Here is a 14,989-nt window from a genome sequence, read left to right on the forward strand (position 1 = left end):
GGTTTCAGAGGGGCTGGGCTTGTCCCTTTGAGTGCCGAAAGTGTGCTTTCAAAGCTTGATATCAGGTTACACACTCCAACACCTCCAGGATCCCTCCCAACAACACCCCCTGCGTGGACTTCTCAGACGCCAAACAACCCAACAGAAGCATCTTCTCAGTCTGAACTCATCAAAAGGAGGATCTCCCGCCATCAGAATAGCTCACCAACTTCAATTATTGAAGCTGTTGAGCATCTATCAAAGGGGGCGCGTGGATTTATGCACCAGATTGCGTTATTAAGGTCTGAGAACAAAATCCTTCGTGAGGAAAACAACCTACTAAGCCGGCGCCGGAGGGCTAAGAAAACACGTCTCAGACAAGGAGGAAGTCTTACTATAGCTGAGGCTGAGGACCTTCAGTCGCAGAGAGAAGCAACAGCTCAGATCGAGGAGGAAACACGCCGGAGTAGTGGTCGCCGACCGAGGACCGAGACGGGCCAACGGCGATGTGGCGTCTGTGGGAACACTGGTCATAATGCACGAACATGTCAATTTGCTGAAGAAATGTCTGAAGAAGAGGATCTTAAATAGTTTCAATTGAATTACTTTTCTTAGTGCTGCGTATCGGTCGCAAATGTGCTGTGGTCGCGGTCGGCTGATCCACTCGCTTGTCTGATCCACTCGCTTATCAACCACGTTATGTCTTCCGAGGTACTGTATTGTTGGTTTGCGTGTACCACAGGTTAGTCACACAGGTATTCCTGGTATCGCGATCGGTAGCAATATCGTTGGGTTAATCTGGTGTTCTGTTGTTGTTCTTAAGGAGAGTATCTAAACGCGAAGGCTCGTGATATGGAAGGAGGAAGCTGAGGTGTGTCACGTGCCGAAGACACGTGACATAGCTCGGCTCCGTGTATACCTAGCGATTGCCGTTTGTTCCCACATGTATAATTACTGTAGAGTTGTATACATGCGACGTTATCCCCGCAGTGAACCGCCCAACTATCCATATTTAAGTCAGACCACATGACTCAAATGAGAAGCGTGCCCCGAAGACCCCCTGAAAGTCTATTTGTAAGAGTTGTTAACAACCCGTTGATCAGCATAACTCCTTCTATAAACCAGTTTTGTCATTTGTCGGTAAGTCCGGAGTTGAAAGGTTAAGGTACGAGGTTGTATTGACAACTAACAGCATGCCTTCTACGGCTAGTCCGGTGCGGACGCGATGTTGCAATGCCCTGTTAAGAACCAGAGAACTGACTGTAAGGGCAAAGCCTAGACTATACCGTACTGTGTTACCGTGCATGGAAGAAGCACAGTGTTCTCTACATGTTCCTAACGTGGGCGGCAATTCGCTGTGTATCCCAAATTGTTGTGTGCACGGAGTTGTTGACGGCTTTTCAGATCAGTGATCTTCTCCGTTGGGCAACTTATCATCTATATTGGTTTTCCTGCATAACCCATTAGGAAAAGGTTGAGGTATGATTGAGAACTCCAGAGTTGTACTCCCGCGCGGGTCGGATATATGCAAGGTTGAGGCAGGGGCTCGCAAGCTCGCATTAGCTGCAATCGGCCCATCTCGCCGGCAGATCGTCCTGGGCTCGATTGAGTTGCCTGATGTGTTCAGGTGACGTCATGAGACAAGGTGTTCTTGTGGGTGTTCAAGGTTGGCGTATAGCTGTCGAACTGGTCTTTAATGTTGCATTGGAACTTTGCTGCTTTCTGTAAATTGCTGAAGGATGTGATGTATCACATCAACTCAAATAGGTATTAGTTGCTGCATTTAGGGAAATATATCTTGCGTCCGCCTTAATTCTATCATGAGACTACCTCAGAGCTGTTGCACAACAATTACCAAACAACATTGTTCCTTCCTGAGTCCCAAGTGCCTGAACAATTATCACTTTACAAAGGCACTCTCCTTCAACCAAGCTTCCATAGTCAGAATGTTCGGATGAACTTTCTTCGAGGTCACGACTCGAGCAGGTTAGTGTCGCCAACAATAGCCTTTTTCGAGGGACTCAGCCCCTAATAATTGACGATACAGTTTATTATGAGTTCTGCCTTTGAGGCAGACATATTGTTCACGACAATAATTTCCAACTTGAGTCAATTTGCGTTGGCATCATAAGATTATGCCAGTGGGATGACAGGCCTGATATCATCTAATAAAAATCATCGCCAGGTATCAGGTGACAATCTTTTATTTGAAAAATCTCGGTTGTAAACCTACGCAGTAGTTGGACGATTTTCCATGGTGCACCAAGGCTTCACCTACAATTGACCTGTCAGTCTGCTATTTCCCCCATCATATCTGATCTCCCTTCCCTGAAACACACGTTGACAGCAAACACTCGAATAAATAACTACCACCATCCAAAGGATCTTACAGTTGGCGGTCAAGTGTATTATTCTAATCGACTGATACTCGAAGGCCTCGAACAGTGAATTGAGTCCCACTCAAGTCTAGAGCAAAATCCTTGGATTCCATCCACCAGCTACACCTCTTGCAACGGCAAAAGCGAAAAACGACAAGATGTAAAGGCCACCCGCGAAAAGTATGAGGCCATCATAAGTGCCGCCTGACCATTGCAAAATAGCTCCAGCAAACGGTACACCGACGAGGGCGCCAAAACTGCAGACAAAGAACGCTGTGCCGCTCCTTTTCCCATAGTCTTCTATTCTGCAAACCTGTCCAATGCAGACGGGCGTCAAGCTGATGGCAGCTCCGGACCAGAAGCCAAACATAACCGCAAAGGCGGTCGTAGCAGCTTCGCCGCCACGAGCTGTCATCCAGAGTGCAAAGATGAAAGTCGAGCATACCAAGGCGGTAACGCACATGACGTTGAAGGGACCGAATCGGTCTGCGACGTAACCCGGTAGAGCACGGCCTGGGATCGCCCCGGCGTTGAGTAGAGCACTCAGGAGGAGAGACTTCTGGAGATCAATACCCTCGTGGATAGCGTACGAGCAAATGTAGGTGTAAGGGATGAAGACTGCAAACTCAATCAGGAATACGGCCAACGTGGCGAGACCGAATTTTGTCTCTTTCAACGCCTTGAGGTCGATTGCGCCACTGGATGTCTTGCTGGGTGGAAGTCTCTTCTTCAAGAGCGTGCATGCCAAAACAGACGTGGCAGCACAGATAAACCCAACAGTCCTGATGGCCCATGGAAAGCCCACCTTGGGAGCCATGTAAAGAATGATGAGAGGGAAGACAACGCCGCCCACGCCCCCAGCCGTGCAGGCTATCCCAGTAGCGAGAGCGCGACGTTCCGAGAACCAGTGCCCGATTGCAGCGATGCTCGGATTGAAAAGCAGCGAAGCTGACACGCCGCCGAGGACACCAAAGGTGAGCAAGAACTGGTAGAACTCTGAAAAATATTGAAGTTTTAACATTTGGACATTGAGGGGGGAAGACCGTTGCCTTTACCTTTGCAGAGACTCATCAGCATCAAAGACGCCACAACCCCTACGCATCCAGGTATCACCAGGAACCTCACATCACGAGCGTCAAATATGGGACCTTGTAGGATTGTCAGCTTGAGCCTCTTAAGCTGGTCCAGACGCCTCTCATACCAACTTGAGCACCGCAAAAGTAGAGGAAGAAGGCGTAAGTGCTGAAAACCCAGCCAATTGTTGATTCTGGAAGACCATGAAGTTCGTTTTGGGAAACCCAGGCCTGAAGAACTGCAAGAGTGTTAAGCAGGCCCATTGAGGGTATCATGGCGCACCATGCACCGGCCACAACAAGCCATGCATCTTTGCCGCCCTCAGGGTACTTGTGGGACTCTTGGGCTACGTCCAGAGCTGTCAAGGTTCTCAGATTAGCAAATGGTACTTCCGCGATACGAGCGTAAAAACGGCCGGTCAAAAGCATACTTTCCACAGGTTGCGCCCGTTCAAGCGAATCGGGTTCCTGGCTTGCGATTTGCATCCTGAAGGTGCTGACGGAAGATATCGCGGGTGACGAGAAAACTCTTCCACCTTTCGCTGTGGACGATCTCAAGACGGCTTTTTAAGTAGTCGAAATGTCGAACATCAAGTATGAGCCCAAGGCTTCTGTAGTCGAGTTGTTTCCAAGACACAAATCGACATCTGCAGGGCGAAGTTTTCCGGCCAATCAAAGTTAGCGTTGACACAAAATCGCCCACCCGAGATCTTGTGCCGGGAAGTTGATACACAAAAACGGTGAAGCGGGTGAAAACGTCCGGCGCCTATGTGGAGCTGAGCGACATCGGGAGGACTAAAGCCGGATGGCGTGGTCCCCACCAACTCAACCTCTACTCTTCAAGGACCCAGAGCTTACAAATGCAGGCTTAACAGTGTAGGGGTTTTCATGATTCTCAATTTCGAACAAATAGAAGACCAAATAGGCACCTAGGTTGCAAGGAGAACGAAGTCCCCAGCTACTCGGATATAGAGAAGTATGCTAGCAGACAATTATACAACGTCGAGGGACCCTGGTCAGCCGGTGACTCTATGGTCTCAGCCTAATGCTACAATGATGAATTTGAGAGACGTTGAATTTTCTTTAAGGCTAAGAACCTTGAATCGAAGTATAGAACATATGTTTGTAGCGGCAATGGCGTATGCATTCTGAAAGACGTTGATATCTCCTTAGTTCCGATAATTTGAGAAGGCACATGTTCATATTTAATACTGAACGCTTCTAGCCTTTAGGCATGAGCTCCGTAATTGAATACTTTATATTACCATCTCTCTCTCTCTCTCTCTCTCTCTCTCTCTCTTTTACACACACACACACACACACACTCACTGTGCCGTCAGTGTATGTGAGCCAATTTGTATAGTTAAGAGAAAGAGGGTAATTGAGATAGCAAATAGGGAGGAGGGTAGCGAAAGTCTTCACCCAGAAGATAATAGGGAAAAGGCGAAAGTCCACCGCCTCTTAGCTAGTCAAATCGGCTAATTAGCCATGCTCGTCGATGAAATGGCTACCGTCGATCCCCTGTATCATCGAATCCCAGCTCATACGCGAATTAGAGAGCACCCTCGCGTTCTAATTCCATGTGACCCTTTACAGGTTTTTTGAGTTCTGCGAGGCGTTAGTCACGTTTGACGAAGGTTTCCGCGGAAAAAGGAAACGACGAACTTTGTGGAGATTTAGACCGTAAAGGTCCATAGCCACTTATGGTAGATCTAGCCCTAGATCAACCTTCCGGAGATACGTTGATACAATCATACAACTTTCTCTCTGTGTGCTTGAATTTTCCACTAGACGAGCTGCTCAACCACACCTCAATCTCACTCTCCATTCTACACACCGGTACATCGTCAAAGCCGCAATACATCTAAAACACACAACAAACGTAACCACCATAATGGCAACTTACACTTCCACCAATTACCCGCCCGCTGAGTCTTATCCCTTCGGCGGAAATGGTGTCCGCCGACCTCTCCTGGACAGCCGTACATGGAATCTAATCGTCAATGAGTCACAGACGAACACCCCTCGCAAAGCAATTTCCATCATGACTCTAATCTGCCTCAGCACCATAATGGGATTCATTTCGGCAGTTGCTATCATCCTGGGATTATACTACTACTACGCTGTCCACCATGCCATTGTCCCCTGGGACGTCATCAACTATTATGGGATTACTTGGTCTATCCGCAACCAGCTGATTTGGCTCGATGCACACGACATGCTCTTTTGGTTGATCTTTATGTTGATATGGACACTGTCGACGTCGCTCATGTATCGGGTGTTCTTGTACGTCAGGTTCGCTCCCTTTCGTGAGGCGAAGCACAAGGGGCGTCAAGATTGGTGAGGAGTTTCAAGTCTGCGATCAGCCTCATTAGAGTCCTGCGATCATTACAGCTGTTTGGGCCACTCCAATTCATCGCGTCGACTGGACACCGTTCAACCTTGAGGTTCGATCTCAACCCTTACCACCTACGGGTGCTTGGAACGTTATCGGGCTCGCTTCACATCCGCCTTGACCTCGAGTCTCAGACGTCTTCGTGGTAGTGGAGGTTGTTGAAATGGTACCTTACGAGATTTTGAGGATGAGACAAGAAGAGGCTGATGATGGTGCATGAGGCTGGACCAATGGACAATTTCCCTGAAGTATGTACTGCTCGATGGTGACGGAAGAGAATCTATTTCACCGCGAGCAACAAGAACGTCGCCGAGGGAAGGTATTAAGATGGAAGTAGTTGCACGCGTAAGGTGACCAGCACGTGATCGAAGTTCATTATCGTCTTCGGCTATGAATATTTCTACGCCCGTGCAACAGGATGGATACCTTACTAGGTAGATACATGTTATCAGGTCAAGAAAAATATCAAAAGAGTTCACCCCCCTAGTGCTGAACTGGGGGCTACATCTCTGGTGCACATGCTGGGATTCGAACTCGGGTACTCGTAGCCTGTCGTCGAGTAGGCTGTGGGCGTAATTGATTGTTGACCATGAACCATTCCACCATCCACGCCACAGTTTGACCTGACCCCCGACCTAGAGGGCGCCTGCTGTGCTGGTGACAGAATTGGGACTGAGGGGGGGTATATACCTTAGCCATCCCGTCTCGTGGTCACGTAAGGAAGGTACAGCCGGGACCGCTTGCTCCTTCCAACTCCTTCCAAGCCATCCCAGGTGGCTGCTTATCCTCGAAAGTCCCAATTCCAGGTCCTCTCTTTCAGAACTTTCTTTCGCGTGCTTTACTTGCCATTCTCTTTTCAACGCGCGGCCTTTGAATGGATCCTGAATAGAGCTTACACTAGTTGTACAGCAGGCTTATTTCTGTGTCTCTCATGCAATCCGACCGGGCTTCCGTTCCTTTGGATTTAAAGACTTTCTCTACATCTACAAGTACGTTGTAGTACACGTCGAGTCATACTGACCAGCTGCAAAGCTTCACACTGGGGCAAGGAAGGAACAAAGAGTTTGAGGTTTTTCGGCAGGGATAATGGATTGAGAAGATTGTCGAGCACATATAGCATTAACAAAGCATTTGAATGATGTGAAGGCTTGTTGACTATTTACAGAGCCTCGGCTAATTTGTTTGAAACATATACAGTGAATTTCGAACCGTCAAGTCATCAGAGACCAAGCTCTTCAACGAGACAACCACATTACTCTCCCATACAATACGTCCCGCCACCATAACCTCCCCTTATCCTCGCATATGAAGTTCGATCTGCCGACTAGTAGACGGTCTTGATGGGTGTCTTGACGTGGGCAGCGAGGCTGGTCGTGCCGTTCATCTTCTGGTAGATGGCCTGGACGAAAGCCTGGGAGCTGAGGTCAGCACCAGCCGCGCTAGTATGCGTGTTGTCCTTGATGTACAGGGCCTTGACGGCAGACGATCCAAGCTTGAGGTACATGTTGCTGACAGCCTGGTGGTGGTCGACGAAAGTGACGGCCGGGTCGTTGATGGTCGCGGCGGCCTTCTTCTGCATGGCGACGAAGCGGGACGGGGTGCCGACCCAGGTTCCCGTAGCCCACTGGTTCTTGGGTGTCTGCGAGCTGAGAATGACGGTGGCACCCTTGGCGGTCATGAGCTTGGCGGCCTGGATGACATAAAAGACGTAGGTGTAGACGGTCTCGCCCGTCACGTCAGAGATGCACGTCTCGGTGCCCTCGCCGCCGCAGACGGAGCGGCCGTTATCGTTGGAGCGCGGGGAGCCGACGTCGTTGTGGCCGAACTCGATGACGACAATGTCGCCGGCCTTGACCTCGTTGGCGACGTTTTGGAAGCGGTCCTCGTTCCAGAAGGAACGGGATGAGCGGCCGCCAATGGCGCGGTTGACGACGGCGATGTTGAGGTACTTTGAGACGTACTGGCCCCAACCGTCCATCTGGGAGTCACTGCTCCTGGCCATGGTGCTGTCGCCGCAGAGGTAGAGGGTAGGGGCGCGGGCCGCGAGCTCGGCAGGCTCGGGAGAGGCAGCGGGGGCGGCGGAGGTGAGGGCGCTCAGCGCCAAGGAGGCGAGAAGAGAAGTGAACTTCATGATGTTGATGGCGGTGGTATACTAAGAGGTATCCTAAGAAGCAAAAACAAGACGGCAGGGCAAAAGCAGAGAGGCTGAGGTATCAAAGACCATGTCCTTAACAACCCGGGACAAACCACGCTCTACTTATGGGAACCTGGAGCCAAAGTCTCTCAACAATAACATCTACCTGCCCGGTAATGAGCTTCAAAGGCAGTGGAAGTCAAGGTTCCACTCAGCTCGGCCGAGACTCCCAAGTTCGTATCTTTTATACTTGCCAAGAAGCCCAAGAGAAACAAAAGCTATTGTTCCGCCAGTCGGGATACCTGCAAGACGAACTAAAGGGTTAGTCAATCTACAGCTTAGTTGTGCCGATGCGACATTGGAAAGTCTTGCGCTTGTCAGCTCGACTTTACTTGAGACTATGCAGCATCCCCGGCTGGAATGGACCGAATGGCAAGGGGGGGTCCTCGCCGCTCTCCTGCAAACGCCGGATCTGTCTGCCCTCTTTCGGAGGATTCCATCGGCTAAGAATATTGAAGAACCTCCGTCTAGTGTTTTGAATCGAGTGCGAAAGTATGCTTCTTTGCTAGCGAGGCCGGGGTTCATGAGTTTATTCCTCTTAGGCCCTTGTGCCCGAGTCTCCGAGTGGCTACCACACGTGCACCCTAGCGGCTTGGCCCGTTGCATCGGTCCCCGGCAGACCAGGCACCTTCCCTCTTGAACGGCCGCGTCGGACAAATGTCAATGGTCCGCCTAAGGGAGCTGCGGGGAACTGCCGATCCTCGACCGAAATTGGCTCCGAGTTGGGACGAACCAGCAGTTGTTCGGCTGATGTTTGGTGCGAGACACTCAATAAATCACGTCAACTGACTTGAGACCGCCATAATTTAAAGGCGAGGTGCTGGCTACTTTGTCAAGACTCTTTGCTTGGCATTAATCAAAGGTCATGTAAGCATAAAGCATAGACAGAGTGTTGAGGGGCTTGGCTAGTTATTGACTTATTAGTGAAAGTCGAGTGGCGGGTTTGAGAAGTCCCGTCCGCTTACACATGTATTTGGCTCTCGGTACCAATAGGCTGATCAACCCAGCGCCGATGCACAAGATAAACCACTCTTTGAGAGGAGATGGATCAGACTCAGTACAAAGTTGAAAGGTAGCCGAGTTTCTGGTATTAATGTGAACATGAATATCTACACAAAGTGCCCTTAAGTTATTTATGTGCCATCGTTTCAGAGAGTGAGCTTCGAGACCTTTCTAGACTTATGGCCACAGTTGGAACATTTGAAGCCACCACTTAAATTTAATCCATATTTACCGGCACCTGTTTTGGAGAATACCTATCTATGATCTATCTCAGATCCATACCAACAACTGTAAACTATCGATTGGAAGCTTATCAAAAGACCCGGCCGGTGTTAGACCTAAGTTATTGTTGACGAGTAGATTTGCCTTCAGTAATGTGTGGTATGAGACAAGAATCAGTCAATATGTCCCATGTAAAAGCCAGTACACTCCTAGTATCGAAGTCATCTCCGTTGATTATCCGCAAGATCGATCTGAGATCTCAGCAGGACATGAGTAGTTATCATTGCAATCATTGCTTCCGTGGCAGTTCCATCTCTCTCGAGAAACACCATACCAACAACCCACGAGTAAGCTGTGGTGGGCCTACCCACGAACGTGGCCAACAGTGACGGCCAGCACATCTTCCTGCTAGGCATACGCTCAACGGGCTGCTATGGACCACGAAAGACACGCAACCGCGTTCCCTAACTTGTAGCTCAATTGCACTCAAGGTTTTAAGACCCAAGGGCGTCGGGACCCCCCAGCGAGTCTCATCACGCGGGCTGTTCAGACTCCAGAACATGCTTCAAGACGGAATGGATAGTTTGGTTCCATTAAACCAAACGGCGATGAATCCTCTGACCGTTGTCTACAGGGCTATAGATGCATGGAGTGGTTGCATTTTCTGTCAGATCAAGGCTAGGATTTATAGGAAAATACATGTAAGCATCCAAAGTCACGGTCTTCCAGGCTTGCGCCGGTACCAGACCATATCAATCCGATCATCGCCCCACCATCTCCGAGGGACAACGACCGCGTGAACGTATATTCATCCCAGCTCACACAATACATATGGGAAGAAAGCCCATATATACCCCCTCACCTCCCTCTTAGTCACCAGCCAGGAGGCGCCCGTGTAGGTCGACGGGTCAGGTCAAACTGGTTGGGTGATGGAGTGGTTAATGATCAAGAAATCAATTACATTACGCCCAACAGCCTACTCGACGACAGGCTACGAGTTCCAGGTTCGAATCCCAGTATGAGCACCAAGAGATGTAGTCCCACCGGGGGCGAACTCTTTGTTTCTTTCCCGTCCTTTGTTTCTCAAGAGTCAAAACGCCCTCAGATGTATTATTACCGGTGTAGAGAAGGAAAGAAATGCCAAGTAGGTCCATCACGCTTATACCAAGACACCTCGCTGCCTCCGCCCTCTTATCTGGGCTTTATTAGAAGCAAGACCGGGTAGCTCTTACGTCCAGGCAAATTAAGAGTACGACGAAGAGGGTCTTAATAGTCTCAGCATCTGAGAGCGTTACTGGCGTTGACTAGGTTGGTCAAAGGGGTCGGCTAACGCTTACGCCAGCTTATCTTACATCAGGGCCAGAGACTTGAAGACATCGCGATCTGCGCCCAAGAGCCAGACACAACCGTTCAAGCTCACTGAATACAGCTTGCTGCAAAACCAGAACCTCCAAGCCGGATCGTCCCTACAAACCGCGCCTCAAATGTAAGTCTCATCCAGTCTGGTCCATACCAACCACCTCCTTCCCACTTCATACATCCCCCCCGCCCCCCTTCCACCACCCCATCTCCCTCCCAAACCCCCAAACGAACACCATCAAACCCTCCTCAGCGCATCATTCCTCGCCTCCAAAGCCCTCTTAACCCACCCAATCCCAGGCGCACTCTCAAACCCATGCGGCAACCCAGGCCACAGGTGAAACTCAACCTCCACCTCAGCCTCACAAAGCCTCCTCACAAAATTAACACACTCATCTCGAAACAAATCCAACCCGCCCACATCAACATACGTCCTCGGCAGTCCCCTCAACTCCTCCACCGAAGCCCGCCCCGGCGCAGCATACAACGAGATCCCGGCCTCCGCCGCGGAGGGCCGCGGGTCCCCAGCTTTATCCCCCAACACCGCCCGCCACGCGAGCACGCTGTCGTGCGCCTTCCACGATAACAAGGGGTAAATTGTAGCCTTCTCGGGCACGGAGGTGCGGTCGTCGAGCATAGGGTATACGAGAACCTGCTTCCGCAACGGCGGCTGCAGGCTCCTATCCCTCGCCATCAACGTCGCGCCTGCAGCGAGCCCGCCGCCAGCTGAGTCGCCCATGATGGCGATGTTGCCGTTATCGACGTTCCAACGCGCAGCGTGCTCCGACAGGTACTTCAACCCAAAATACACGTCCTCAGCGCCGAGCCCATCAGGGAACTCAGGCGCAAGCCGATAATCGACCGCAAAGAACGGCATCCCCACCATCTCGACGAACCGCTTAATCTGCGGGCTGAAGATATCCACATCGCACGAGACCATGCCGCCGCCGTGGACGTAAACCACGGCGGCCAGGGGTTCGGGGCTGTCAATCATCTCCTGGGTGGCGAAGCGGTAGAGCCCGACCTCTTGTCCGTCGTGCGAGGGGAACGGGATCCGGGTCTCGAGGACGTTTTCCGGCGCCGGCTGCGCGCGGAGAACGGTGCGAAGCATAGGTTCCGAGAAGGCGCGGAGCTCAAAGACGTCTTTGAATGGCGCTGGCGGGGCGGGACCTCCTCCGCCGCTGTCTCTGGCGGCGATGGCGGCTTGGTACTCTGGGTCGAATCGTAGTGCCATGTTTGCGAGGCGTTTGCCTTTTTGCGTTGTTGTGCTGATTGCGATGAGATGATGAAGAAACGACAAGGCTCTCGTCGATAGTGCGTACTCTAGGAGGATAACTTGAGATGGGGACTGGCAAGATGATCGAAAAGATGCGGCACGGAGGGCACGTCGCGTTTTTAACCGCCAGAAGACGGGATATCCGATGTCGTGGAACTCGACGGCTGCCTGCCCGTAATCCCGAAAGGAGGGGTTCCAAAGCATCCTCCCGCTTCCCATTTTGCCGTCTCGTTGCAACCAAACATCCTCTCCCATGAAAAGCGCCGGGCCGTGACATCGTGAGAATCGCACGTAGTTTTTCATCTCGGTCGAATGGGCCGTCTCTAAGAGCGCCAGCAGCGGCCGCCTCGGTGTGGCCTGTCGCCTGGCAATTGTCCGAATACCACCAACAAGGTCCAAATGTCCAAAAGTCCGCCATCATCTGTCCGACAACTGGGAGGAAGGATCTCGTTCAGTTTCATCCATTGAAGTTGATAATGACGGCCGACGCGACGGACGACCGCTTCTTCGCTCTTAACTCGCTTTTCGCAACATTGAGGTCCACTCGACTCAGCTCGCGATCAAGGAACACAACCCCCGCTCAGTAGTTACAATCCTTCCAAATACCCCAGTCTCGGGACAATAACGTGGTATGTAGGCGCGAGCCGATGGCAAAAACCATCTGGATTTATAATCCAACATCATTGAAAATGAAGTGATGGGAGAGATTGCGGGGTGCCGACCACGAAAAGGCTGTTCACCCAGCGGCATCTCTCCTAGGAGATCACTATGATGGGCTCACTAAAGCGACCTGTTCCTGAGCTTTCAGAGAAGGTTGGGAACGCAGCCTAAACAGTCGTCCATTCCCGACTATCTTAGAATGGTTCGGGCAAGCTTTCCTGGGAAGTCTACGCGCAACTCAGATGTCGACGAGAGCCTCTATTTTGGTGGACAGTAACGACGGCCTGAACACCCGACAACCGCAACATCTACCAGTCTTGGTCGAGGCGCTCATTGCACTGACACCGTGCCAGGGCTTGCTGCCAATTCAACGGAGTTTATCGCGCACATTGCCCGCCATGGCTCAGTTTCGTCATCCCTTCGTCGCGCATGGGTTTGAAAGCAGTCCTTGCTGCTTTCCATAGCGATCAAAGTCTTGCAAAACAAGATGAAGCATCGCGCAACGACGACAGCATCGCAGTAACCGTGGGGCCGATCGCCTAGCGACCGCCGACTTGCGACATCTAAGCGCTTAGACAAGGGCTTTCTCCTTCCTGCTTGCGCTTGCACCAGGGTTTGGCTTCAACTATGAAGCGAATGGCGTCAATAGTCGAGCCTGAGAGATAATCCTGTCACGGGCGTTCGGAGTACACGATCTGGAGAGATGTCATCTCAGCTAAGGGTGTTAGTGTAGGTGACAGAAAAAGTGCCTCAGCGCAGTGGGCGCGATCCATACTGCTGCATCGAAAGGTTCGTCGCAATCGGCGTCCTGAATCGTGGCATGCCCCCATAACCCTCCCTTACCCTCCCGAGCCTTTGCGATGGAGAGATGCACTCCCGCTGCAGGTTGGCTGGTCGTTGGTGGGACTCCTAAGCGGTGATAACTAGCGGCAGCGCATCGAAATAGCACCGCCGTAAAAACACGATGCAGGCCGTTGGTAATAATCACCCACGAGATCGGGAACTTTGATAGACGCTCAATCGTTCGTCTGGTAGATGCAGGGCTGACGGGGGGGTGTTCGGCGGGCTGGATTAAGAAATCGTCGTTCCCGATCCAGGAGAGAGCAGCTGGCCCACGTCCCAGAACGTTGGCATCGGGGCTGTGAATGTTCCGATGGCACGTTGGCTGCTACGATCGCTCCAACAAAGGAACCAGTTCGTGGGGCCGGGGAGCCCTGTTTTTGATCATGCCACGATACGGACTGCCCTGCAGAACTTGAGGGGATCGCGAAATCCGGGGCCCGCCGTCCGATCGGCGAACTTGTCGCGTGAATCGGAAACAGGGATCCAGAGCTGCCCTTCATGGGCACTGCCGCCCGAGTCTCGTGGATTTCCCTGGAAATCGGGGCGGAACGGCTCAGGGCCCACCCTCGGCCGTGCGCTCACCTCATTTTAGCCTTGAAGAAATCTGCGGAATCTGCAAAGCGGCAGGATAAATGAGAGGTGTGAAGAACTTGGACTGAATTAGAGCAGTTCGAGTGAGAAACGGGGCCGAGAATTTGATGTCTACAGTTCGTACCGTCAATGTTGTGTTGAACCCCCAAACGAGTTAACCTTGCCATAATACTGCTGGGATGTTTGAAAGCGGACGAAACAAACAGCATGCGTTCAGCTAGGGCTTGGCCGGTAGGAGCGGTGTCCTGGAAGCATCTTGGCTTGAACAAGCTATGCGGCCGCAAGGTGGGATTCCAGAACGAGGGCCGAACGAAAGTCCAGCCACGAAACCAACTCGTGCCGGCGGCCCGATCAGTCTGCAGAACCCTATGTTGGCAGGTTTGTTAGTAAATCTTCCTGCCCAGCTGCTCGGGCTGCTTGCGCACGTAACACAGCATCAGCAGCTTCTCCTTCCAGTGTGCCATGAAGTTGGGCATCTCACATGGCGCCGACTATTGACAGAAGGTGGATGAGCAGACCAGGCCACTCTGGCCGGATTGTTGAAAATGGCACGATGTCTCTAGTTTGAGTACGCAGTGTCTCCCTAACGACAGGGGCTCGGGCAGTGGCTGGCGGATAATTGAGCGAGCGTCTGGAACGCTGGTTTCCTATCCCTTTTGACTGGTCCCAGCCCGACGTGGTTTTGGAAGAACCGGCGTGCCAAAGAGACAAGCTGGAACGAATCTTGCGCAGGCGGTTATCGACTGTCTGAGCCACCATCGAGATTTCTGAGCTGTTGTGTAAGCTCCCTTGTTCTCTTCGAGCACTAGCGGCCGAGCCAGACTGTCGGTTAAGGTCCCCCTCTCACTAGGTGCGTTGAATAGTACCACAAGCCTCCCGAAGCCAGCCGAGAGAGGAAGTTCTGGTGTGATAGCGCGTCCAGAGATCACGATCATCTTCTCTTCCAGCTTGTGTTCGTGGGCCCAGACGTTGTCCGGAGCATCAGGACAAGTACGTTTGAGCTGCTCTCTTCGTGAT

At 51.7% G+C, this 14,989-nt stretch overlaps 5 protein-coding genes across 5 annotated transcripts; 1 reads left to right on the forward strand and 4 right to left on the reverse strand.

Annotated features, from left to right (window-relative positions):
• Positions 1-2,120: 2,120 nt before the first annotated feature.
• Positions 2,121-4,191, reverse strand: BDP81DRAFT_479838 (major facilitator superfamily domain-containing protein). Its single transcript, XM_060594904.1, has 4 exons — positions 3,862-4,191; positions 3,559-3,789; positions 3,413-3,505; positions 2,121-3,353 (listed from the first exon to the last, which is right to left on the reverse strand). Exons 1-4 carry the CDS (start codon positions 3,914-3,916, stop codon positions 2,446-2,448), a joined length of 1,287 nt encoding a protein of 428 aa, XP_060447367.1. The 5' UTR covers positions 3,917-4,191; the 3' UTR covers positions 2,121-2,445.
• Positions 4,192-5,324: 1,133 nt separating this feature from the next.
• Positions 5,325-5,774, forward strand: BDP81DRAFT_392195 (uncharacterized protein; the record flags this gene model as incomplete). Its single annotated transcript, XM_060587670.1, has 1 exon — positions 5,325-5,774. The coding sequence occupies one exon, from the start codon at positions 5,325-5,327 to the stop codon at positions 5,772-5,774; it is 450 nt and encodes a 149-aa protein (XP_060447368.1).
• Positions 5,775-6,902: 1,128 nt separating this feature from the next.
• BDP81DRAFT_422611 (GDSL-like Lipase/Acylhydrolase) lies at positions 6,903-8,429 on the reverse strand. Its single transcript, XM_060590007.1, has one exon. It carries the CDS (start codon positions 7,954-7,956, stop codon positions 7,150-7,152), a length of 807 nt encoding a protein of 268 aa, XP_060447369.1. The 5' UTR covers positions 7,957-8,429; the 3' UTR covers positions 6,903-7,149.
• Positions 8,430-10,840: 2,411 nt separating this feature from the next.
• On the reverse strand, positions 10,841-11,836 carry BDP81DRAFT_447716 (Alpha/Beta hydrolase protein; the record flags this gene model as incomplete). Its single annotated transcript, XM_060592214.1, has 1 exon — positions 10,841-11,836. The coding sequence occupies one exon, from the start codon at positions 11,834-11,836 to the stop codon at positions 10,841-10,843; it is 996 nt and encodes a 331-aa protein (XP_060447370.1).
• A 1,625-nt stretch (positions 11,837-13,461) lies between these two features.
• BDP81DRAFT_191025 (uncharacterized protein) lies at positions 13,462-14,044 on the reverse strand. Its single transcript, XM_060582407.1, has one exon. It carries the CDS (start codon positions 13,879-13,881, stop codon positions 13,555-13,557), a length of 327 nt encoding a protein of 108 aa, XP_060447371.1. The 5' UTR covers positions 13,882-14,044; the 3' UTR covers positions 13,462-13,554.
• Positions 14,045-14,989: the final 945 nt, after the last annotated feature.

The sequence above is a fragment of the Colletotrichum phormii genome (assembly GCF_030913505.1).
Source record: "Colletotrichum phormii strain CBS 102054 chromosome Unknown BDP81scaffold_6, whole genome shotgun sequence".
NCBI lineage: Eukaryota > Fungi > Ascomycota > Sordariomycetes > Glomerellales > Glomerellaceae > Colletotrichum > Colletotrichum phormii.